The 15,833-nt window shown below is 47.1% G+C and overlaps 1 protein-coding gene across 7 annotated transcripts in view; it reads left to right on the top strand.

The window, feature by feature from the left end:
* The window catches only part of LOC127300983 (rRNA (cytosine-C(5))-methyltransferase NOP2C), a 30,482-nt gene extending 15,115 nt beyond the window's left edge, over positions 1 to 15,367 (top strand). For 2 of the 7 annotated variants that reach the window (XM_051331179.2, XM_051331181.2), the window contains 6 exons: positions 3,407 to 3,644; positions 3,883 to 4,091; positions 4,795 to 4,895; positions 10,365 to 10,446; positions 13,672 to 13,736; positions 14,199 to 15,367. In XM_051331179.2, the coding sequence (XP_051187139.1) occupies positions 3,407 to 3,644; positions 3,883 to 4,091; positions 4,795 to 4,895; positions 10,365 to 10,446; positions 13,672 to 13,736; positions 14,199 to 14,313 (810 nt within the window). In that variant the 3' untranslated portion in view covers positions 14,314 to 15,367. The remainder of the gene's footprint in view (positions 1 to 3,406; positions 3,645 to 3,882; positions 4,092 to 4,794; positions 4,896 to 10,364; positions 10,447 to 13,671; positions 13,737 to 14,198) is intronic. The other 5 variants (XR_007851755.2, XM_051331180.2, XR_007851756.2 and 2 more) reach the window with 5 other exon arrangements.
* Positions 15,368 to 15,833: the final 466 nt, after the last annotated feature.

Raw genomic sequence — 15,833 nt, forward strand, 5'->3', positions numbered from 1 at the left:
AGCTATGGCGTAATCTCACGTCATGGACTCATGCCCGATCGTTCGGCACCTGCATGCGACGTAACAATGGCCGCCTGCCTTGTTTCACAGGCTACATGGATGGCTCGGTACCACACGGCATCACCCTCAACACCTGGAGTGCGACGCCGAGTTGATCCAATCTGCGTCCGCTGTCGAATCCAACGATTCTGACTCGATATAGCTAGCATCGGACTACGAGTCAAATTATGGCAAGAAAGGATCTGGGTCAGCAAAACAAAAGCACTAGCTTCGCTCTCGCTTGCTCCTTCAGATGGAAGCAACGTAGCCTACCAGGTTTGCAAACCTGTCCATGGGTAAGTCTGACCTAGAAACTAAAGGTTTTGTTACGCCCGCCAACAGATCTAGAAGCTGACGGCTTCGTTACGCCTGTCCAAAGATACGACCCATAGAGAGACCTGGTAGGGTGGATCGACGACTACGCCCACGCTATGCATGTGCAAAACGTCAACGAGCTAATTGCTGCCCGCTACTTCCCTCTATTGTTGGTAGGACCAGCCTGAAGTTGGCTTGACAACTTGCCTGCCAACAACATCAATTCGTGGGAAGAGTTGAGAAGCACATTCATCAAAAACTTCTCGGCCACCTGCAAGCAGCGTGCGACTATTGAAGACCTGCGCTGCTGCACACAACGACTAGGCGAGCTCGTGACTGGCTGCCACGATGGGCGAAAGTGTGCGACTATTGAAGCGACTATTGAAGACCTGCGCTGCTGCACGCAACGACTAGGCGAGCTCGTGACTGGCTGCCACGATGGGCGAAAGTGTGGAACTCGTCCAACGACATCAGCATCGATGCCGCCCTCTTCATTTTCAAGGAGAACTACAAATATGAGCCTCTTGTGGAAAAACTCTCACAGGTTAAACAACTGATTACCTCCATAAGCGAGCTCATGGACATCGCAGGCAGGTTCGCGAAATCGGACAAGAGAAAGGCGATCAAATTGGTGACCCAAATCAAGGGCTCACCAAGGAAAAGAGCAACCCCTCATAGGTCCTAGTTGCTCACGCCAACAACAGGGCTAACGACGGAGGCAACAACCGAGCTCGAAGAAAAAACTCTCCGCTCAGCATATCCTCGACGAGCGATGTATCTTCCACAACCAAGGTCGCAGGAGACTAGCTCACTCCACGGGCGAGTGCCAGCAGTCTCCTCAGACGCGAGCACCAGCTAGCATGTAGGGGAGACAATCGCAATATCCAGTGTGCTTTCCACACCTTCGTGGGAGTCTCCCGGAGGGAGTGCAAGGTTCTTATGCGCGCCGTCAATGCCACCCCGACGTTCCTCAAATGGCTGAACTGGTTCGAGCATGTGATGCAATGGAGCCGAGAAAATCAGCTGATGTTGCCCCGACAAAGGTCGACACTACACCAAGGCCAAATAGTCCCCCAAGTGGACCGATGACACGAGCCCGAGTGAAAGCACTACACGATAACGTGAACTCAATCCTCTCTACAGTCTACCTCGACACAACCTTGGATGGATTGCTACTTCATTCGAATGTTCTTCATGTGATTAGGTACGAATTCGGAGAAGTAGCGATAGGAAACACTCAAGGTCCAAGTGAGCAACAAGGAACTAGCTTAAGGGAAAGAAGAGACGAGAAAGATCGAGGAGTAGAGGAGCTGCGGCCGGTAGCACCGGCCTTGGTACTGGCCCTGCTACCGCCCCCCGCGCATGCATACTGGAAACTAGCGATTCTTTTACCGGTACCATCGCCACTAGCGTCGCCGGTACCACCGGCCGCATCAAGAGGGCCTGAAGATCTGAACCGTTCATTTCTCCATCAATGACTATGATCAGTTTCGTTGTAATACCTAAATTACCCTTGACTTGAATGACTTGAATTGAGCTATATGAGCTCCTGTATCCTCATTTACTAGGGTTAGACTAAGAATTGAGATTACTCTTGAGCTTTGTCTCATCTACCTCTGGGATTTCCAAATCCTATGTAATTCAAGGCTACACATGTGGTTCAAACTTTGTTTATGAGTGATTCTTGTGCATCCCACTCGCTCACTCATGCTCTAGGTTTTGATTCCAACACCAATCTCTCACTCATGGATTCTACCTTTGGGTCTCTCCATGGGATGATTCTATTGGCTTAGTCTAACCAGCTAAGGGGGTTCAATTTGGTTTGTATCTAGGTTGTGTGAGTGTGTTTTTGTGTTGGAGTTCATTTCCCCTCTTTTCCCATCCCCTCATCCACCAAATGTGGGCCAATTCGTGAATTGGGACAACATCTCGAGGCTCAAGCCTCATCACCACCCACCTAGGGTTTCTTGTTGAGCAAAACACTAATGGATGGTGGTAGCAGCATGAACATCCTATACGAGGAAACCTTCAAACGAATGAGGATGCCACGTTCCATGCTCCACCCCACCACGACCGTTTTCTACGTCATCTTGCTGGGGCGAAAAGCTTCTCGCATTGGTCAAGTCAACCTGGAGGTAGCCTTTGGCATAGAGGCCAAGGAAATGGTGTGTTTTAAAGATGTCGACTTATAGAGCCCATACCATTGTATATTCAGACGCCTTTGCTAGATTTATGGCATGCCCGTGCTGCACATACAACAAAATCAAGACCGTGGGGCCAAAAGGACCTATCGTCGTCACAAGAGATGTCGACAAGGCCATGGAGTGCATGAACGGATGCGCTAAAGAAGCTGACGTAGTTGATAGTAAACCAGACGACGACACTCTCATTGTGGCCAACTCGTGACTCGGACTCGGGTGCCACATTCAAGTCTGCTCAAGACACCAAGAATATTGACTTGGTTGAGGGCGACTCCAGCAAACAAGCCGTCATTGGGGCCATTATGGACCCCACATATGAAAGCGCGCTCCTCGAGTTCCTCCGTGAGAACTGCGACATGTTTGCATGGAAACCTTCAGACATGTCGAACTCGCTGAGCACCACCTAAGTGTCGAAAAAGACGCGAAACCGGTCAAGCAACCGCTTCAGCGCTTGAATGAGGAAAGACGCCAAGCAATTGCTGAAGTTCATGTTAACATTGATGTGTTATAAAACTTTATGAGATGTCAGCACCTGAGCAACACAACCTATACCACTCCACAAATGAGCCTTAGCATGGCAAATATAAACATCACCAACATGGGGTACAAATACCACTGTATGGTCTCAATCCTTATGCAGTATAAAGTTCATCTAAGTTCATGTTAACATTGATGGGTTATAAAACTTTATGAGATGTCAGCACCTGAGCAACACAATTTATGAGGATGCACATGAAAGTGTGCCCTTGTTTATGTATTTAACATTTATTATGTACTCCTTGATGGCATATATTGTCATGTTGAGAATCATACTATTCGTTGTACTCTTGTAACATAAAGGTTGATTCCAGGTGATGGGTATTTTGAACTTGGCTGATGAGATGGGTCTAAGTTGTATAAAAGCTTATAAACTTGATGCTCTCAAATCTGTACGGAAGATGAATGAGGCAAGAAATCTTGGTGTGGCAGATAACTTCTCTGAATCTATTGTGACAATGGAGGAGAACTCTGTCCCTTGCCATACTACAACCGTTGCCAGGGTTACTAATGCAGGTGAAGACAGCTTAACTACAACAGTTTTGCAGACTGGTAAGCAGCATTTGTACCAATGTTTTCTTAAGTTTCTTCCCCCACATTTGCTCTATAGCTGTGTGCATCATGTTCCTGGGATCCTTTTTGTTCACTGGATGGAATCGGATGGATTTTTCAGAGCTCAGCGTCACATGGATGTTTTAGAGCTCCAGTACTGCTAGTTTAGAGTGAGGACTATGTCCGAGTTGTTTAGACACTAACCTAAGTTCTGGAATTACACAATTTATTTTTATAGATGACCCAAAACCAGATGCTGGAAGGTATGTTAGTAATGCAGACCTCAGGAAGAATTTAAGGCGTATGAGGAATGGAACAGGAAGAAGTAACATCTCTGGAGGTAGAGTTGAAGACTCAAAAGGATTTTTTCCAAGCAGCTTTGATCGTGTCCTCCTTGATGCTCCATGTTCTGCACTTGGGTTGAGACCTCGGCTCTTTGCTGGTGAGGTAAGATACTACTATATCTAAATTGCCTACATGGTTGATCGTCAGATTACAGTATGCATTCTTATTATTGTATGTTGCTATTGTTTTGCCTCTGAAAGAGCAACAAAAGGAATAATCATAATTCGTAGCTACTGATCCTACTATCTTTTATACATTAGAAAACTCAGATCTTTCATGTTTGACATGATATCTGATTACGCTCCAAGTTAATCATCATACATTAGCTATATATATGGACTATGGACAGCGAAACAGAAGGTGGTGGGCATGATGTTATGGTATTGCATCTAAGATTACTGGCGTGGAGATACTTTTGGGAAGTGGATAACAACCAAGCTTTATTTCGTTGCGAGGCCAGGGAAAAGAGCCATGGATGGAGGGAGGGAATTTTCTCAAAAATATGATACTTAGTTGTTTCACCTTGGTGGCCAATTGATATGCATTCTGTATTAAAGACTAAATAGGATATGCGTGGATCTGGTAGCATTCTCAAGAACTATAATGATCAAATTTTTGATGATGCTAAAATTACAGATTTTTAACATGTTCATTGGCAATTACCTTTTGAACTGTTGATTCAGAAGTTCAGATCATCAGTGTCTTGTGTATTTCTTTTGTGATTGTAGAGTATTGCTGCTCTGCTTCATCTGGATGGCTAATTTTACTTCAAGTTGTTGATGTTTCATGCATTGCATTATTACAGGAAACATTGGAATCCCTGAGAAAGAATGCAACATATCAAAGGAGAATGTTTGATCAAGCTGTCAAGCTAGTTCGCCCTGGTGGGGTAATTGTTTATTCCACGTGAGTCTATTCAAACATTTTGTATTGTTACTGGGGTAGAGGTTCAAAAACTGTGCTACACAGTTCTCTTAGCTGGTCTGGTAAATAGTATATTAAATGATTTTTTTCTTACTCGACATAGTCACATAGTTAAGAGATAGTGAGCACCTACTATAATTCACTGCGATAATCTGAATATCTAGGTAGTATCTATCTTATGGATATGTAGTATGAAGTATATACGACTATTTGGATAGTATAGATACAACCTTTTCAGGTCGTACGTGCAATTTTTCCACATACCCCCTCTTTTATGTATAAATATGAAGTTATTCCGAATATATAGTGCAAACTATGCGCCCACTTGCATTCTTTTCATGTAACTTGTTTTTAAGTATCTTACATACAGTATATGAATGTGCTCCCATAAAGTATCATACATATTTCCGTATGGTGGTATATGAGACATGGGTGTAACTACACCCATGAGTAGGAAGTATTTAATCAACAAATGCATAGGCGCTCCCGTGTGCTCCCTCTCCTAACAACGCAGTTAACACCTGTCCTGGGACCACCATTTTTCAGACGTATAATGTCTAGTATCGATTTTAGGCATGTTTTCGTCGGTCACGTATTCCCATGGATAGGAATACCATGGGTCACAGGCGCCGAGCCTCCTCGAGTAACAATGTGCACGGAATCCGGTAGTGCAGTCCAAGATGGGAGAGCTGGGGTAGGAGGCGGCGGTTGGATGGTGGAGTTGGTGGCAAGGAGGTGTGCGGCTCTTGGTATTAGGTTGGTGTTAGGTGGGTGGGAGACAATGGCCATGGGAGTTTCTCCATGGTAGTACACGGAATCGGAAAAATATGGGGATGAATTGAGGCGCAGATGCGTTGGCGTCAGTAATTGAGGAAGTTTCTCCATGGTAGTACACGGAATCAGAAAAATATGGGGACATTTTGTTACCTCCTACCGGAGGAGGCGCTGGGGCCATCCCCCGGTGGTTAGTTGCGACGCAGTGCCCATGAGGGCCGACATCACCAACTCCCGGCGTCCGCGGAACGGACCCGGGGGCTCCCTCCACAGGGGTTGGTCGAGGAGCCTGGAAGGCGCGGCCAACGGTAGCGGCCAGCTGCGAGATCTCAGTGCTGAGGCCTCCCTTGATGATGGCCAGGTCGGCGCCTAGAGCCTCTTGCACCGCCGCGAGCTCGACGCCCATGGAAGCTTGTACAGTCGCGATGGAGGCGTTAACGCTCGTGAACTGCTTGGTGGTGTCTTCAACGAAGGCCCTGACGGCGTCGAGAGATTCCTTCTTGTAGTCGAGGAAGCGGTTCTGGTAGGCCTCCCGAGTCTCCGCCATGAGGTTCTCGTAGATCGCCCGGGCCTGCGACGAGAGATTCTCCATAGCTTCCGCTCGATGTCTGCCGGCGAAGCGGGTGTGCTGGTGGTGTTTGGGAATTTCTAGGACGGTGGATCTAGGATCTCTAAGGGCATCTCCAACCGCGCGACCCAAACGGACGCGCTAGGCCATCCGTTTTGGGCCATTTGGGTGGCCGAGCGGACACGCGGACAGCGGCCCGCGTCCGCGTGTCCTTTTGGGTCGCGCCGTGCGCCCAACGCGCGGACGCAGCGCATAATCGGAGAAATAGCAAAACAAAAGAAAAAAAATGCAAATTTAAACGAAATTTGATTAAACATATGCCCTATTTTGGGAAAATTTGTCCATAGCCCTATTTTGGGCAAATAACTAACAAAAGAAGCCCCTATATGGGCTTTAAAATTTAAACCAAAAACCCTCTATTAGGGTTTGGTCGGCGGCGCGGTGGCCGCCGGTGCGCCGCCTAGCCGCTGTGGGCGTCGTCGGCGTCGTCGTCGTCGTGGACGACGTCCCCGGCGGCGAGGCACCGTTGTGGCTCGACCGCGCCGGGGACTCCGGCCACGGAGACCATAGGGCCTCCTCCTGTGCCGAGCGGGGTCCTGAGCCACCCGAGGTAGCGGCGGCGCACGGAGCAGAGAGGGAGCAGCGCCTCGGCCTTCCGCGTCGCTCCTCCTCCGCGCGGCGCCGAGACTCCCGCCGCCGCTCCTCGCGCCGCCGCTTCCTCCGCGCGGCGCGTGGCCTCCTCCCGCCGCGCCGCTTCCTCCTCCCGTCGCGCCCGGCGGGCCCTCGACGCATGCCTCCTGTGCCTCGGCTTCCTCCACCGCCGCCGGCCGCTTCCTCCATCTCGGAGGTGCGAATGGCCGCATGGAGGTGCGGCCATTTCGCGTCCTCCTCCGCCGCCGAGGTGAGCAGCGCGGCGCGGAGGTCCGGTCCTCCTCCGAGGACTCGGGCTTGGGCTCGAGCAGCCAGCCGGCGGCGGTTGCGGCAATGCCGCGCGCCGCGGGCGGCCTCTCCGATGTGGAGGCCGCCTCGGTTTCCTCCGGATGGCCGCAGCGCCGGCGGACGACGGCGGCTGCTGCTCGCCTCGTCGTCGTTGGCTTCGGAAGCGAACCGTCGCTTCGGGGCCATGGCGGCGGTTTCGCTGCGGGAGTGGAGTGGGGACTGGAGTGGAGGGCCAGATCCCGTCCAGTCCCCATTTAATAGCCTCCCGGGTCACCGACAGGTGGGCCCAAGGGAGACGAGGCGACCAGCGCGCTCGCGTCCGGCGCTTGCCATCCGCGGCCACACAAACCTAGCCCAGATTTGGGCCGGGTTTGCATCGTTCCGGACGCCGCGGCCGTCCGCTTTTGCGGTGCGTCCTGATACCAGATATAAGATCCCTGCGGATTCCTAAGAGTATACGAGCAGATCACAGGAGTAGAGATAGGAATTAGGGTTCCATTGCTCTCCTCCCAACCTTAGTTTTGCCCGCGTGCGACGCAAGAGGCATTGTTGGTGGAGTGGAGCCAGAGTGGATCCAGGATTCAGGGGAAGGGAGCCATGGGATCTCTTCTGATACCAATCCCCTCATCCCGTAGTCTTCCGTGGTGGCTGGTTCCTCCGGGGAGCAGGATGCTTACCTCCCGTGGAGACTCCTTGCCCCGGGCAGAGGTCGAGCCTGGGAATGATGTCGTCTTCTAAGGTTTTTCTAGTCGTCCTCAGGTCCCCAACCCAGGGTCGTGGGACGTACGACGGGGGCACTAAGAGTGCTGCCTCGCCCGCCGCTTCCCAAGTTGTCCTCAACTTGCCTCTAGGACGAGTAGTCCGAGGAGCATGCGCACCCGGGTGACCTTTCAACTGGCCGATGAAGTGCCCCTTGTCCTTCTCAGACGGATCCTCCGTCATCCCCTCGGTCCTCTTCCTTGGAAGAATGGCAGGTGGGACTTCGAGGGCACGTGCACGTGAGGGTCACATTAGGGATGCAGGCGGACGCCCGCCAGCATCAAAAAAACTGTCCGCCTCATCAGTTCGTTATTAATCACCTTTCACGTAATTAACTAAGTTGTTCCTTGCACCTAACCTGGCGGACTGTCCGTCAGGTCCGCTGGACCGTCCACCTGCATCGCTAGGTCACATGTCTTGTCTCCATCTTCCTAACCGTGCTGTTGTCATGACAACCGGGTTCCCATGGAAGCTTATCTACTGGGGAAGGAGTCGTTCTTTCATGGTGATGCCGAAGTCTAGGCTAGCGCCTCCAAGCTCCCTCTGGTGGGGGCTCCAGCGCAGGAAGCTAGTAAGATGCGCGTCCACCTAGGGTTTTGATTACCCAGTGAACTCTTCTGACTTGTCCTTCTAGTTCTCCTAGCAATGTTCGCTGTCGTGGATGCCCCCGGGCAGGTGTGCACCCTTGCCTGAGACGTCCCAGGAACAAAGCCCAACATCGATCCTTGGTTGGCGGAGAGTTGCGAGAGCTCGGCCCAGATCTTGGCGTCTTAGCTTGCGGAGCTGGCCTCGATGGTAATGGATGCCACCATGGCCGGGCAGGACTGGGAAATTGTCCTAGGCCCTGGCTCTCCGGTCACAGCTTGAGGCCCGCCAAAGGCCCTAGTCCCCTGGGGATGAACAACCCAGTTTGGTCGAGAAGACGACTGAGTTGGAGGAGGCCTTGAGGGTTTCCGTGACTCTAGGAGCTGGAATCCGTGGCCCGAGCTGAAGTCCCGAAGCATCAGCTTGACACACTTCGCTAAGGGCTCCCCATCTTGGAGGAGAGGGCCCTTCACCTAGGGGACCAGCAGTTGAAGGCCAAGTAGGAGGATGATTGCGCGTTGCCGGCGTTCCTTTCCTAGAGGGAGGCGCGCGACGCGCAACTGTCTCTGTTCCTCCTGGTGGCCTCCTAGGTGAATGGCCAGCTGGCTTCTCTTCAACTGCGTCCCATGGATCCCTCTGATCCCCATGAAGACGGCTGCTCCAGTTTTCTCTCTGCCTTGCTAAAATGGATCATCTTTTACCTGTCGACGCGCTGCTATAGGAGGAAGCCAGTGATGTGGCTGCGGTGGTGGCCTGAGTTTTGAGTGGATCATCTTTTACTTCTGTGGGGGCAACGGTGGTGGCCTGAGTTCAGGTAGGCATACCGGTATTGACTTGTATTGTAATTTCCGAGCCATTTAATTTTCCTTATACTTAGGTCCGTCTCAAAGCCATTGTGGGAGTTAATGGATGTGGTGTCCATGAGCCAAAAGTCCGAGTTAGAAACACTATTCAACACCCACGCTGCATAAAAGTTATTTTGCACGCAACATATTTTTGTGTTGTTACAATCATAAAATATGTTTATGTTAAGCTCGTATTGATTGACAACAAAAAAAATCGACATAAAAACGCACTATATGAGTCATTACATTGTAAAAAACACCAAAAATATGTATTTCACGTTGTATTTTTGTAAGTATGTAAACAAAAAAATGTGCCCTATCTATTTTCTTTTATGTTCTACTCGACCTCTAAGGTAAGAAAAAAATTTGCATGACTTCTAAATCATTCACGGTAGTATATTCCTACCATACGGAAGTATATACCAACTTTATCAGTTTGAGTATGTTCGTACATTATATCTAAGATACTTCAAACCAAGTTTGGTGTGAAAGAAATGTGGTAGTATATACACTACTATGTAGGTACTATGTAAATTTTTAAGTATACTTACTTTCTACGTATAAATATGTATGCATTTTAGATATATAGTGCAAACTACGCGTTCATATTTTTTTCACCAAACCGATAAAGTATCGTATATACTTCCATATGGTAGTATATTAGACATGGGAGGGGTAGGAAGTATTTATCCTATAACACGGAGCGGATTTTATGAACTTTGCAGCTAGTGATCTATCAGAGATTTATTGTCGTACATACAATATTTTATTGGCAGCGATTGAAATGACCAACTTTGTTCCATATACATGTATTGCTATTTGATGAAAGACCTTGATATTTAATTGTAGTTGCTCCATAGATGGCAGAACTTGCATAATTATTCTATCTAGAATCTGGATGTCATTTATGCCGATATACCGTGTAGATGATATACAATTTAAATGTTACCGTCTATACCTTGGTTCTTTTCACTTTTCCAGGTGTACTATTAACCCAGGAGAAAACGAGGGTTTGGTCAGATATGCTTTGGATACATACAAATTCCTGTCACTAGGATCACAGGTAAATTCATTGATTTGCATATTGTGGTGTCTTTGCGGGGAGTGGATTAATCTATGGGAAGATTCTGTTTATGGCACTACATGTGCACGTAGTTTGCTCTTTTTGAAAATTATTAAATAAGCAATGTGTGTCTATTTGATTCCGCTTTAAGTGGGATCGTATCTTGTTTTAGACATTCCAAGTTTCAACTCCCTTCTATTTTTGCCACTTGCATAGCTCCTTGTAAGCTCAACGACTGTATTTAACTAAATCTGGAACTGGATCAGCTTAGTCCAATGGATATTGGACTGAAATTTGGTGGATCCAATTGGACTAGACCTCAACTAGGCATGGATATCAGTTGGCATTAGGTCCAACAATATTGAACACACTTTGGACCTAAATATTGGACAGTCCAATATCCACTGGATTCATGGTCTTTTTTCGGACGAACGCGGTCCTATTCGCCGCCTAATGTGACCCCTATCTAGGGTGCTGCACGGTGCGTGGGGTGTTCTGGGCTGGCCCATTTACTTCCTGGGATTCTTCGAGCTGACATCTTTTTTTCGCTTTACTTATTCTTCTGGTATTCTTGTTTTTCCTCCTTTCTATGTTGGAAAATCTACATGGAAGCGCCACACTCCTTGTCTACCGGCTGCAATTTGCATGTCTTTTTCTCTATAGGGAGAGAGTGCATGCATGCATGCAGAATCTGACGGCCTTAACATGACATCATCGCATTAATTGCTAAATTTGTTGATTAAAAATATTTTATCTTCTAGACCGCTAATCCGATTGGTGATCTGTTTTCACCGCCAAGTTCGTCTCGACGAGGGTTGCAAAACTAGATCCCATGTTGTCGTGTTTCGATGAATTTTTTTCCGTCACGTCAGTTGCCAATTAAGTGACCACGACTGCCAGATTAGAGGCAAACAATTAGCATGATAATTGTTTTTATAGTTATAGATAATGTTTAACATACTTTTGAACATCCTAATGATCTAAATTGTTAGATAGCATTCTCTAGAGTGTGTCAAACAGCATTCTTTAGAGTGTGTTAAACCACCAGGTGAGGGGTGACTAAGTAGTGCATAATTCAGAAATATGTGTCGACAATATGGAAAATACAATTAAACAAGTTATTATTAATCTGGCAACTATGTAGTGTTAACCTGGCAAGTACGTGATAGTAACCTGGAAATTGCTGGCGGAAAAAAGTCGTCAAAACATAGCGACATGATATTTAGTTTCGAAGATCTCGTCGCAAAAAAGCTAAGAGTGAAAACGGATCGTTAATCAGGTTAACGGTTTGAAAGATAGATCATTTTTAAATTTCGAATTTGAGAGAATCTTTTGGCTCACGTGTATGATTTTGCATGCAAGAGAGGGAGATGGGGGCACGGATTGAAATAAATGCGGCGCCACTAGGTAGTACTGTCCTTCTATGTTTTTCCCGTCAGCACTTTTGAACATTTTTAAAACCTAAACATTTTATAAATCTGAACAATTTTTAACTTAAACATTTAAAAGTTTGAACTTTTTAAACTTAAACATTTTTAAATCTAAACATAACGAAAATGAAAAACTGAACAACACGAATAATACAAAACCAAGAACCGGAATACCGATCGATCGTAGTCGCAAGTGAAAAAGTGAAGTAGGCCAACGACCGTATGGGCCTAGCCCATTTAACCTATTCGGGACGAAATCATGAAGCGGCCCTGAACAATTTCACCACTTAAAGTGGTGAATAGGAGCTTCCAAGACTGACGAATACCGCGTACACACGTCCCGGTGGAACCATCGTTGTTGCCATCTGTCTACGCAGCTGCTCCACCGAGGACCATTGAGCTCACCGCTGACATCTCGGTCATCGTCGCTGCTGTAGTTAGGCCCGGCACCGACCTTCGCCACTTCACCAAACTTGTTAGCACGGTCGATCACTCCCTCCGAGGCAATCAGGCGGAGGATACTTCGGTTAAGTGAATCGTAGCCATCTTCCTTACCTCCGGTCATTGTTCGTCTCGGTGACTCGACTCCGTCAATTGCATCGTCTCTGTCCCTCCCCATGTCCTTCATGTTCCTATGCCACCCGAGATCTCCTCTCCCCTCCTGCCCCATTCTCCGATCTGGTCTGTAAGGCTGCCGAGGCATCCGTCGCCATTGAAATGGTTGCCGCCGACCACTCCGGTGAACATTAGTCCCCGCGCTACCTCCTACTAGTGCGACACGACCTGGGGCCATGGCCGTCCCTCGTTACGGATTCGTTGACCTGGAATCTGATTCGGGAATGAGGTGTGGTACGGTACGGTTTGATGGACGAAACTTGTCCCTGGACAGTCGGTACTCAACCCAGGTTCAGCGACCCCCATATGCTAGGTTCTCGTTTTGAAAAGAACAATCTGGCATGGGACGGAAGCTAATTCACGGGAGTGTTGGAGACTTGCCTGGCGACTATTGTGTTCGTGGGCCCCTAGCTGTCGACCAAATCACGCGTGGATATGCCACCGGCCGGATTCGAGAAGTCTATGGAAGAAAACGGGGTTTCCCTCCAATTGTATCCTCCATCTGCCTCGATCCATCGTATCGTACCGGGTTCGTCTTCCCAAAATCATCCGAGTCGCGTATCACCTATAGAATGATACGTTCCAGTGATGTATACCCTTGCCGTTCCCTATTTTTTGGCAGCCATGATTCTGGTTACTCGTACCCGCCATCTCGGAAACTTGGCAACTATGCCTGGGGCACCCTGCGCACTAGCTAGCTGGAGTACAACGTTCTTTTTTTCACCGCACGAGCTCTGGTGGGCAAGCTGGGCGCGGTCGAGGTCTGGCAGCCGAGCCCCATGATCCGTTTCTTTTCTAAACTCCCCCTAGTTGACCTGGCTAGCATGGGAAAACTCCATGGAGTGGATGAGAGGAGGTTTAAGTATTAAGGTCCATTTGGGCCTTGGATATCCAGTGTTAAAATCGTCCTAGGGTAGATGGATTTGGACGGTGGGCAACTAAGTGTGGACTGGACATGGACGAGAGCGCATTTAGGTGGATATCTGTTGGACTCCTGTGTACTGGATCTGGACACTGATCCAGTTCCTGTTTTAATCTTTGGTTGGCCTCTGCTTTTCTGTTTCAAATAAGCATGCATATAAAAGCTGAGTGCTTGTGTCTTGTGTGTAGTTAGAGAGAACTAAACCTATGACTCATGGCTGCATTACCGACACCATATGTATTGTTGAACTTTTTTCAGCACCCAAAAGTTGGAGGACCTGGTATTATTGGCTCGTGTAAGCTGCCCGACAAGGCATATACTGAGTAAGATATGAAGATTCTTGTTATGTCTTTGTTTCAACTTGCTTCTGAACCTGATACCTGGATTATGGTGTGGCACACTATTTGGTGATTGCATGCCAAACTATCAGGGTTTTGTGTGAGGATAATAACATGATGAAGCGTTTCATGTAGCATCAGCAATCTACATCAGTTTCTTAAGCTGTCCTTGTGTATAAGACTATTGGAAAACATAAAGTGGCTGGTGTCCTTTTATAATCCTGGATTTTCTTAAAATATCTTATGGTCGATAATATCAACAATTTATTTTATTAGTTGTTATGTTGTCAGGCGTTAAGATTAGTAGTCCGCAGTTGGCTTAATAAGTATATGTTTTTTTCTTACTACGTGTAATATAGTCATGTAGCTACCTTTTACTCATGGCACTTATATGTCGCAAGTGTGTGTAAAAGTTGCCTGACAACTCTAAAACATATGCCCTTACAGGGAGTGGTTGACAGAGCATGAAGCACAACTTGTCCAGAGGTTTGATCCGTCATCATCGCTGGATACTATGGGTTTCTTCATTGCGAAGTTCAATGTTGGAGAAAAGGAGGACTGAGCAAAAAGTCTTTTTAGCTCTACATTGTATGCTACAATTTTACATTAAAGATCGTTTCCCTCCCAGACATATTCAGTGGTCAACAGCCTCACAGGCAGGTATTGTACCTGCATTTCTGCATCCATAGGTTTGCTGAGGAATTTTGTTATCTGTGGTCGCAGGTTCTAGTGAAATCACTAGACGATTATGGTTTGACCATGTGTAGGTATGATGTGACATGAGAACGTATCCAGTGAAACGCCCCAATTCATGCACCAGCTGCCATCTATTATGGATCTTTGGATAGAAAATGAAGGGACATAATCTAGCAAAAGGATAGGATGCTGGCATATTTACAGGATGAACCTCGTAATCGATCGAATTGTCCTAAATGATACCTGCCCGTGTCTCCACACATGCACAAATCCAATCGTCTCTCTACCATAACTACTGTTCTGTTTTTGTACTTCTGCAGCAGATCTGTTGCTAACTAGAGCCAGCCAAGCTTGCCCTCAGATTTGAGGATTTCTGATGGAAAAGGTCAGGATTGTATTGTATTCGGATTGGATCTCGTTGAATCTCAGCTAGCTAGGGGTATTGGTGATTTCTCATGGGAGCTCGTCAGATTAGCCGAGTAAATGATTTCAAAATATGGAGCTAACAAGGATTGTTGTTTGACTAAACATTCTCCCCTTCCACCTTTCTTGTTTGATCCTTGTTTAGGCGTCTCTTCTTGTTTAGGCATCTGATAGCTCATGAATGAATCCTGTCGTGGGGAGCCGCTGCTACACGAGAGGGCAAGGGAGAGATGATGGAATTGAACATTACATTCAATGTAATTCCATAACGTTACAAGGTTGACTTTGTAAAATCTACCAACAGTTCTTCTTATGGTAAGATCTGATACCTTTATTTTCCATCAAAAGGTCCACAACCAATAGGTGCAGCAGGTGCATAGATTCCTTTGTTTCATAGGATATGTCGATGTGACATCACCTGAGGTGTTTGATTGCTGGATAATGGGTGGAGGATTGGAACATAATTAAAGAACATTGTTGAGTGAGTCTTTGCTGAACAGGTGCCTAATTGTGCCATCGTTCCTCGAGTAGTATTATTTCCATAGGACTAGCAAAAACGTCCGGCTTCATTTTATTTTTGTATAACATGGTGTCGTGTAGCAGTTGCCGCCTAAAATACTTGCCTTAAAATGGATCGACCCGTATTACTTCAGGATCAGTTTGCCCTTTCTCATTATCTCCTTCAGTATCAGTTTGCACGAGCGATGACTTCTCTGCTTATAGCAAGTCTAATTGAAAAGTAAACATTTGTTGCTTCGGTTTGCACTCAATATTTTGAGGGAATCTTTAATTCTCACCATGGATTTCATTGACCCATGATTTGTAAAATTTCTTGTAATTACCCAATTGATATAATGCAACAATACACACAAACTCCAATAAAAATTCATATACACAGATAAAAAGGTACAATAAATTTAGACAAATCTAAGACATTTTTTTGTGGCAAAGAGGAATGGAGGG

Source organism: Lolium perenne, chromosome 7 (genome assembly GCF_019359855.2).
Source record: "Lolium perenne isolate Kyuss_39 chromosome 7, Kyuss_2.0, whole genome shotgun sequence".
In the NCBI taxonomy this organism is placed as follows: domain Eukaryota; kingdom Viridiplantae; phylum Streptophyta; class Magnoliopsida; order Poales; family Poaceae; genus Lolium; species Lolium perenne.